This window comes from Gossypium hirsutum, chromosome A02 (genome assembly GCF_007990345.1).
Source record: "Gossypium hirsutum isolate 1008001.06 chromosome A02, Gossypium_hirsutum_v2.1, whole genome shotgun sequence".
Lineage (NCBI taxonomy): Eukaryota > Viridiplantae > Streptophyta > Magnoliopsida > Malvales > Malvaceae > Gossypium > Gossypium hirsutum.
The window spans coordinates 18,598,792-18,609,625 of NC_053425.1; the positions used below are offsets into that span (position 1 = coordinate 18,598,792).

General features: G+C 29.9%; 1 protein-coding gene across 1 annotated transcript; it reads left to right on the forward strand.

Moving 5' to 3' along the window:
* The first annotated feature begins 9,670 nt into the window (after positions 1-9,670).
* On the forward strand, positions 9,671-10,405 carry LOC107952200 (uncharacterized). The gene has a single exon (XM_016887478.1). It carries the CDS (start codon positions 9,671-9,673, stop codon positions 10,403-10,405), a length of 735 nt encoding a protein of 244 aa, XP_016742967.1.
* The last annotated feature ends 429 nt before the right edge of the window (positions 10,406-10,834 follow it).

The window sequence follows — 10,834 nt, forward strand, 5'->3', positions numbered from 1 at the left end:
TATAAATTGTTAATCCAAGTCTGTTCAATCTTTAGACAAAATGAACCTTGCTAAACAAGTTATGCGTGCAATTTAGTTGGAGAGGTTTTTTGTTAGCTCATGTAAGACTTTTGTTGGTTAAACTATTAGAAATTCAAGAGCAAATTGGGTCCTCTAATATAAAAATAAGCAATTTAGTCCTTATATGCTTCGTTTTGAAGCAAACAAGTAACTTTTGAATAGTTTTAATATTTTTCTTATCTAAATGCTCGTGGAAAAAATTGAAAATAAATATGTTTAAAAGTTTAATCATAAAAAATCCATCTTTCTACAGAAAATATAACAAAAAAAGAAGAAGTTAAAATGAAAGAAGAAAACAACATTGAAGACCAAAATTGCTGCAATTCAAATCTAGAAACAAAATTGAAATTGAGAAAATAAAATTTACGTTCTAAATTTTAGAGTTTGAAATTGTTGATGCACAAACAATAGAATCCTAATTTTTCAATGGACAGAAAATTACTGATGAGATGAGTTGAAAGGTGCTTTACGGTCGGAAATGAATACATAATTGGGAATATGAAGAAAAACCCTAATTCATTATGTTGTTAAGTAAATTGAACTTGAGTTGTTGATGGTAAAGTAACAATCATAAAATCAATATTCAAAGTCAAGTTCAAATATTTTAATATTTGATAGAAGAAATTTATGAAGTTTGTTGATACAATCATTAGAATATTTAATACTAAGAATTTTATTAAATTATATATTTTTGTTAAATTATATTTAATCATAATTATTTTAAATTATATTTTATAGTATAATATATTATGATTTTAGTAAATTCATATAAGAATATTTAATACTAAGAATTTTATTAAATTATATATTTTTGTTAAATTATATTTAATAATAATTATTTTAAATTATATTTTATAATATTATATATTATAATTTTAGTAAATTCATATATTCTATTAAATTATATATTTTTATTAAATTATATTTAATAATAAATTTTAATCATTTATTAATTTTGTAATTGTTAAATAATTTTAAAAACTTCTATTATATATCATTTTTAAGCTAATGTCCTTAAAGGTCATTTTCTATTTTCACCTCACCGCTACAGCTGCGTTTGAATCCAAACACACACTCCACCGTTGTTTCTAATCTCACCGCTACAGTATCCAATCTCACCGCTACAGTAACTAATCTCACCGCCACCGTTGTTTTTAACCTCACCGGAGCTAAACACACCGCCCATCCAAACTAAACCTAAGTAAAAGACTAATTGCGCCGCCGCTGGTGGCGCGTCCCGTACGACGCTACTTACATGTTCTTTTACAAATATATTTTTTACATAATAAAAATTCACACATGCTGGTAAAACTTAATGTTTGATTCAAATGTCAACTTAATGTTTGGTTCAAATGGTCGGTAAATTCAATCATAATTTTAAAAATAATAATTATTTTATACGAAGCTTATAATTACTTATAACTCTTCTCCAACGTGTAAATATAAGGATAAAATATTAGAGGTAAACAAAACTAGAAAAAATTTAAATTTTTTTATAAATTTCGAATTAATTAAATCGAGTCTCAAATAAATAATTCGAGTTCGAGTTCGAGTCGAATAGATTTATACAATTTAAATAACCTGAATAACTCAAATAGTAAATTGATGTAAATAACCTTTTGGTCATTATCAATTTTAAAAATTAGCAAATTGGTTTTTTTCACAACAAAAATTACAAATAAAATTCAAAATAATTTTTAAAAATTCAAGAATTTATATATTTTAAAAATAAAAATATTAAAAATATATACTAAAATCTTAAAAAAATTCTCAAGAATATATGAAAAAAATTATTTTTTAAAAAATCCTAAAATATTAATTTTGGGACCTAAGTAAGTAAATTAATAAATTCGAATACTAAAGTATCTTATGTTTCTTCTTATTTTGTTTTAAATGAGTTTTCAAATATATATGGTTTCAAATTATGTGTTCTAATATGGAATTAGTTATATTGTAACAAAATTTTAATTTGACATGTTTAAAATTTTTAATGTAACTCGAACAATTTCACTTGATTCGACTTGACTCGAATTTCATTTTACTCGACTCGCTTAAAAAAATTAAATTGAGTTATAAAATGAGACTCATCAATTCGATTAACTCGAATTCTTTTACTCGATTCGATCGAATGCTTACCCCTATAAAACATGCTTCAACGTGATCAAACACATGCCCTCTTATACTAGCAACAATGCTAATACTAACCGAACTAAAACTCAATCAACAAAAAAAATTTAAAATTACATACCGAAAAAAATAATTTCTTAATTGCAAAATATAATATATTCTACTCCTATCTTTTTCAAATAATGAGGTGTTGGGATCAAGGAATTTTTGCTTATCTTTGATAATAGTATTCCTATTTAGATTATTTAATACATTGCTCACTATTTTACATTATATTATTTGTTTTATTTGGTTGAAATGTTACATTGTGATATTTTATTGACGAAATGTAATATTATAAAAAATTACATTTTACTATAAATAGAGATGAAAAAAGTATTAAGCTATTCCGAGAGAAAAAGATGATTGTGAAATAAATAAAATAACTAGAATAATAATATATAAATTGTTAAAAATTCTTACTAATAAGCAATTAAATAATGATAATATAGTTCCTTATAATAATATTAATTAATTACAATTTAATATATTGTAATAAAAAATGCAATATAATAGACAAATGTTAAGTTTTCTCTAGTAGTAGTAAATCTTAAACTAACACATGAATTTTGATCTAGTATGCAATATGCTATATATGAACTTTGATTTAATGTACTCATATAAAATAAAAAAGGTTTTGATTTTGGTTCAATTGTGAACATTTATAAAAATAAATAAATACATCAATTTCGTGTTAGATAAACATAATTGTTTGTATATGTAATATGTAAACATAAAATGGTGTTATGTCAATAACAATGATAGTGGCTTGTGAATTTTTTTTAATTAAATTAGAATGTAATGTATGTAATTGCACAAGGTTAAAGTTAATGTAACACATTGCACGTTAGATTAAAGTTCATGTGTAGTTTTGAGATTTGCCCATAATAATAATGTTAGTGTTGATTTTCAAATGTTTTGATATAGCAAAATAAATTTAAAATTTCTTTAATCAAATATGTAACACTTATTTTCAAGTGTTACAAACTGAAAAACAATGTTCTTAAATGACTTAGATAGTTCACAAACATTTTTGAGCATCTCCAAGACCTTTCAAAAGTGTTTCTAAGCTTACAAAACATTTCTCAGGCCAAGTGCCGAGACTTGGTCTCTCAAGTCTCGATACCTTTCAAACAGAGGTTTTGAGAAGGGTATAATGTTGAGACTTAATTGCTAAGTCTAAATACCTAGCAACCAAGTCTTGAGACTTTGAGCTGCAAGTACCTTGACTTGTCAAATAGTAAGCACATGCCTTTTGAGAGCAGTATAGTCTTGAGGCTTACTACATTAAGTCTTGAGACTTGTTTATCTAGTCTTAAGACCTCAAGATTTCTAATGTTTATTTTTCAACCAAGTCTTGATACCTATCCTTCAAGTATCGCAATTTGACCTTGCAAACTACATTAAATGCTTGAGATTAATTCTTCCAATTGTTAGAAATTCCCTCCAATGGCTTTAAGCACTCAGAAATCAATTAGAGGCTATAAATACAAGTCCAAAACAATTGAAAACTTAAAAGACACATGTCACTACCCAAAATATAGGGGGTTAATTGAAATAATTAACCAAGTAATGACCTAGGCTTAGTGGTTATGTAGTTAGTGCACTCCCCAGAAGTTCTAGGTTCTATCCACTCCTCTATCATTTCTTTCTTTTTTTTTCTTTTCTTTTCAGCAAACTACAGTCTAAAATAAATTTAGTTGAGGTAAAAATTTAACAAGAAATAGGCCTTGGCCTAGTGGTAATACACTTTCTTCTCCACCCTTGCCAACTGTATTCACGCCACCCAAAACTCTATTTTCCCTTTTTAATTTCAACAACAAAAGTAAATTATCATGCAACCCCTAAAAGTTTGAAAACTTAAGTATTTAATCCCCTTTTTCTAATCACATTAGAATTTTGTTTCCTTTTCCAATATAAAGAGAATTGTTTCCCTCTATTCTTTATATTTTCTCCTATTTTCTTTCAATAATATTTTTCTTCATTGTTGATAATTATTTTTCCCCTGAACCAATTTATCTCTCATTTCGTTGTGCTTCTATCGGATTAACGAATCGTGGTCAGTTACATCTCTAACTTTCCCAAGCATCGGCAAATGTCTTTGTTTTGTCAATCGAATTTTAAAATTCGTAATATCAATATCCCAAAACTAATCTATCATTTGATTAAATAATCTTTTACAATTTCTTGCTGAGTTCTTGAAAATCTTGATTCAATTGTTATAAAAGACGAAATCTAGGTGAATTGAATAATCTTGACAAAGTCTTGATTAAATAATCTTTTAATGTTTATGGACCAAATCTAGGTGAATTGAATCAAGCGAAGAACGAATACGCCTCAGAGTCTTTAGTTGAACACAAACAGTTTACCAAGTGAATTAGAAAGTTATAAGAGACTTAACTGTCTTTAAGACCATGGCTTACACGAGTCACCGCCAAGGTGTAGTATGCTTTGTTTACATGAGCACTATTCAAGTTGGTTCTAGTAACGAGATAAGTTGGGAGTCAATTGTATTGATTTAACCCTCCTCACAGATGGTCAAAAAATAGCGTAGATCTTTGCCAGATTTTCTTTTACCTACCCCCGAATTTGTTAGAGAAATCAGAGGGATTGAGAGTATATAAAGTGAAGGGAGGACATTCCAAATGGATTTTCTTTTTACTAGACATTCTGGTCTTTCTTTTTATCCTAAATGTTCTCTTCTTCTTCATTATGCTAAAGCTAAGATTTCATTTAATTAGTGGATGATTCAACCTTCTAGTAAGTCTTATAGCTTTGTATGTAACGATTGTTAAGTAGGAAGGATGTTAAAAGATGTTAGAACAGTAGGGTATGAGAGGAAGGCCCTGTATAGGGGTCACATATAGTTGAAACATTAGCAGGCTATATGTAATGGGATTTTTAATGGAAATTCCTTATTCTTGTAAGCATTGTTGTTGCTGGTTTGGAAAGGACAATTGAAACAGAAGCTCCAGGCCGAGGTATAGGTAAGTTTCTAGTGCGTCTTTAGACCCATCTCCTATACATTATCTTACAATTATTCTTTATATGGTTGATATCCATATAGATGAACATATCTTCTTGAGGAGTTACAATATGTATGTATGTTTGTGTGTTTTATAGGAAGCATTTCTATGTATGCACAGAAGTGCATGATGTGTTGCATGAAAATGACGATGTGTGATAAACATGTATGAGTGAAATTTGTGTAAATGTATCCATTATGTTAATCGAGTGATGGATGACAAAGTATGGTTGGTGACAAAGGGGTTTGGGTAAAGTGTTAAGAAAATATGTGAGATGATAACGGACCTCGCGGTGGAGCTTTGATGATGTTCGTTGAGACAGTAAAAATAAAGGCCAATATGGCGAGACTGTAGTCCTTTAAGACAGTAAACACGAGAAAAGGCCAGTATGGCAGATATGTAGAAAGACCATGACTATGGCACATTTTGAAAATGGTGGATGAGTCACATTTTTCTACTAGGGTTTCTGCGTGTCCTAGAGTGATGATGGGCAAACTTCAGGCGAAGTTATCTAGGAAGTCCTTGTAGTGAATTCTCTAAAAAGCCTACGTGGCATATTATTCAGAAAACCTTATTGGCGAAGTTATCTATGAAGCCCTTGTGGCGAATTATTTGAAAGGCTTATGTGGCGTATTATTTGAAAAACCTTAGTGGCGAAGTTACTTGAGAAGCCCTTATGGCGAGTTATCTAGAACGTCTGTATGGTGACTTCTGTATTGCCTAAGTGTAAGATGTTTGCCCGTCATTGTGGTGAGATTTGGGTATGCCTTTGTGGCATTTTCTGAAAGAGTTCTCAATAGTGTGCTCGACTGATGAATCCACCATAGTAACTCGTCAGGGCAGGGAGCTTGGCATATCCTGTAATATCCTGAATTAGGGCCTAATCGGAATAGTGGTTTCGTGACCACAAATCTGAGATAGAAATAATTATTTTATGTTTATTTTGAGGTCTATGATATGATTGCATGATTGTGTGAAAATTTCGTGAAGAAATTCTATGCATAAAGTGCTTAATTTGAAGTTAGGGACTAAATTGAATAAGTTGCAAAACTTGCATTCTAGAAGTTTCTAGTATGAAATTGCTTTGAAATATTAATTAGGAGGTCTTAAATAGCAATTTAACCAATTTCAAAGTTTATGGACAAATATTGGGCATGAATGGAATTTTTGGAAAGTTTAGTAGTAAGGGCATTTTGGTCATTTAGGGGTAAAATGAATTAAAATACAAAATTAAAAGCCAATTTTGCTCATCTTCTTCACCATGGATGTGTATATCGAGGGAGACTCCATGGCTAGGGTTTCCAAGCTTCTAAGCTCGATTGTAAGTCCGTTCTAGCCTCGTTTTTAATGATTTTTACGTTTTTAGAGTCCCGGTAACTTGATTTAGCTTATGCTAGCAATAATTCAACCTAGGGTTCATATTCGGAAAAATACCCATAGGTGAAATTTGTGTATTTTGGTGTTTTATGATAGAATATGAGGTTTTAGATTATGTTTGTAATGACCCAAAATCCACGGGCACCCGAAAAGTGAGTTATAGGGCCTCCGTCTTAGTGAAATAAGTTCAAAAATAATTATTAAAAATATTTATGGCCTAGTGGTGTGTCTAATTAGGATTTAATTAGGTGAAATTAGCTTAATTTAGAATAATTAGCAAAAAGAACTAAATTGAAAAAAGGGTAAAAGTTTAATTCTAAAGTAATAGAAAATAAAAAGGATCAAAATGGCAATTAAGCCGTTTACATAAATTGAGGCTGCAAATGGAAGAAAAATCAAGATTTTTCTTGAATGTGTGTATTATATATATTAAAATTATTATTATGGTTTTATAATTATTATGATTATTTAATGAATATTATATTTTAAATAAATTAAATAGTTGATAAATATATGGTAATAAAATATACATGTGTAAAAATTATATTGGTACATTTGTAATTTAAATACTAAATTACTTATAATTTAAGTAAAAAGATATTTGTTAATTAAATAATTAAAATTTTAAATTATGAGATTTTTGTTTGAGAAACAAATTAAATAATGACAAATGTAATAAAATTATTGGTACAAATGTAGAATTAAATATGTGTACAATTGTAAAATATGTAAATGATGTTAAAATAGATATTTAAAATAAATATATTATAATATATGCTAATTAAATAAGTAAAGCAAACAAATATAAAGAGAAATAAAGAAACAAAAGGGAATAGAAACAGAATTGAAAACGGGAAGTAGGGGAGAAAAAGAGAAAGAAAAATGGAAAGAAAAATAAAATAGAAAACTAAGGATTTGAAGCTTGGAGTTAATTTGGTACGTCAATTAAGCCCTTTTTAGTTAATGTTGATGTTTTAGAAGCTTTGAAACAAGATTTTGATGAAATTAAGTTGATAGTTCAAGAGTTCATATGTTTCCAAATATGGTTCATGTTGGACAAGTTATGGAATTAGGGATTTAATTGAATGAATTCTAAGTTAGAATTGATTAAGGGATTAAATTGTAAACTAAGCTATAAGTTTTATGTTGTAGGGACTAAATTGAAGAAATTTTGAAATTAGGGAAATATGCAAGAAATTTTATAGTTAAATATAAGTTTAGACAAAATTTGAATAGAAAAAGAGAGTGAATTGGATTAAAAAAATAATTAAGTTTAGTTAGGATTAAATTGGGAATAAGGTAGGAATTGTTTAGAAATTTAATTATTTATTATAATTAATGCTGTAAATAATAATGTAAATTACTATTATTTTCGTAGCCAACAAAGAACTTGAAGCATCAGCATCAAAAGGAAAGGAGAAAGTCATCGAGGACTAAAACGGGAGAATTACGGTGTGTATTACTATAATTCGAATTTTAATTATTATTGATTGCTGAATTTTTAATTGTTATGTATGGTAAGTAAGACTTGAGGTAAGTATGTGAAATTGATATGAATATTGAGTGAAAATGAAAGTGATGCAAATTGAATTAAATTGAATAGAATAAGTGAATTATGGAATATGTGATTATTTGAAAAGTGTATTGATTGAAAAATGAATGGTAATTTGAATTGTGAATTGAAAGTGATATAGAATTGAGAAAGTGAATTGAATACCCTATTAACTAGTCGGGCTGAGTCGGATATAGTTGGCATGCCATAGGATTAGAAGTGTTCAGGGATGCTTCGACCTCGAGTCGATAAGACACTGGGTGTCACTAAATTTCTTCGGATAGATTCGATGAGGTACTGGGTACCAACTTTACTTCGGCTAGGCCGATGAGACACTGGGTGTCAAGTATTACTTCGAACTATCAGATGAGGCACTGGGTGCCATATTAGTGTGTTTGGTTGGATCCGTGTATCTGCCAAAGTCCGAGTTACGTTAATAGGGTGAAAAATTGAAATGTGAATTTAAGGCATTGAAATAAAAAAGAATTGAATTATGAATAGCAATTGGAATTGTGATAGAAAGAGAAAAGTATGAGCTAAATTTTCATAAGTGGTTTAAATTCAAGTTTGTGAAAAATACATTGATTGACGAATAATTAAATTGAATTGTTATTATGAAATGATAAAAATAAAAATAAAGTATGAATTAGTATTTAAGAAATTAATTGTTATGTATTTTAATATTTATATTTTTATTATTGATGATATATTTTGAATTATGGTAATACCACTGAGTATATCCATACTCAGCGTACGGTTGTTTCCGTGCGCAGGTTAGTAGAAGTCAAGTGTCCCGGCTCAGCATCCAGAACAATCCCGACTCCAACACAAATTTGGTGATGTATATTTTTCTTTTGGGTAAAGGTGGCATGTACATAGGTGTTGTTTAGTCACTTGAATATGTATATTACTTTGGGTAGTGAATGATGAATTATAAGATTTAGATGGTTAAATGAATGAAGTTTTTAATCAATTTAGAATGATGCTATGATAGTTATTAAGTTAAAAATTATGTTAATGATATAAATATTAGTTATATGAATGTGAAACATTGGTGTTGGTTGTTTTGGTTTGAATTTGCAGGGTGGTTTTAGGTAAAAACAAGCAGAAATGCTACCGAAATTTTTAATAATAATAAAAAAATTTCCCGGAATACTCGAACAAGTCTCGTTCTACTTTTAATACGTGTTTGAACTTCGAGAGTCCAATATAGGGACTTAATTATTATATTATACTATGAAAGTTATATTAATTGTAAATTATTCGTAAGTTATCTAATATATCCGGTAATGCCTCATAACCTCGTTTCGGCGACGGTTTGGAATTAGGGGGTGTTACAGTTGTTGGTATCAGAGCTATCAGGTTTAGCCGATCCTCAGGCTAAATTGGGCTCGGAAGTGAGTTTAGGAGTACATGCCATTGTCGAGTTGAAATTGAGTCGGGATTTTTGGATGCTAATATATTTATTTGATTTTGTTTTATAGATAAAATGTCAGATGAAAGACTGGATAATGTTGAACATAAAATGTATACTGGAAGTCAAGAATTAGAAGAAACTGAATCTGCTACACCTAGTGTGAATCCGTTAGATAATCAACCTCCTAACGTAGGGAGAGAAAGAAATACCTTACAACTATTAAGAGATATAGCTGATGCATTACAGCATATAGTGAGAACTATACCTGCTACTACATCTGTACCTACTATCAGACAGGCCCCGATTAAAGAGTTACGAAAATATGGTGCCATGAAATTTCAGGGATTAAAAGGAGATGATCTGTCCGCTGCTGAAAATTGGATGGAAACAACAAAAAGAGTTTTGCAACAATTAGATTGCACCCTGCGAAAGAGTCTAATATGTGTTGTATCACTATTACAAGGAGAAACGTATCTCTGGTGGGAATCTGTGGTTAGACATTTGCTGGATGATCAGGTAACTTGGGACTTGTTTCAAAAAGAATTTCAGAAGAAGTATATTGGGGAATTGTACATCGAAGAGAAAAAGCAAGAGTTTTTAGTGTTGAAACAGGGGAATATGTCAATACTGGATTATGAGCGAGAGTTCTCTAGATTGAGCAGGTATGCTTTAGAATATATTCCAACCGAGACTGATAGTTGTAAACGATTTCTACGGGGACTGCGAGATGAAATCAAGATTCAATTGGTAAGTCTCAGAATTACTGAACTTGTTGATCTGGTTGAGCGAGCAAAAATGATAGAATAAGTACTGGGCCTGGATAAAAAATCAGAAATTGGTAAATCAGCTGGGAAACGTATGGGAACTACTAGTTCTAATCCATTACCGAAGAGATTCAGAGAATCAAGAAGTGACTGGAGATCCAGTTTTAATTCAGACAGAGGTGGTAGAAGTAGAGGTAAACAGATGACAGTATCTACTAGCAGTATGAGAGGTCCATCTCGAAGTGTAGAAATTCCAGACTGTGAGCACTGCGGGAAGAAACACAGAGGAGAATGTTGGAAAGTAACTAGGGAAGAAACACCGATAGTGCTGCACCTGTATCGTCACAAAGATCAATATCTACTACTAGAGGCAGAGGGTCAAGTAGGGGTAGTTCGGCTTCCAGAGGAGGTGCTGGTAGAAGGAGCAGTGATATTGTTACTCAGCAGTCTGAAGCCAAAATACCAGCCAGTG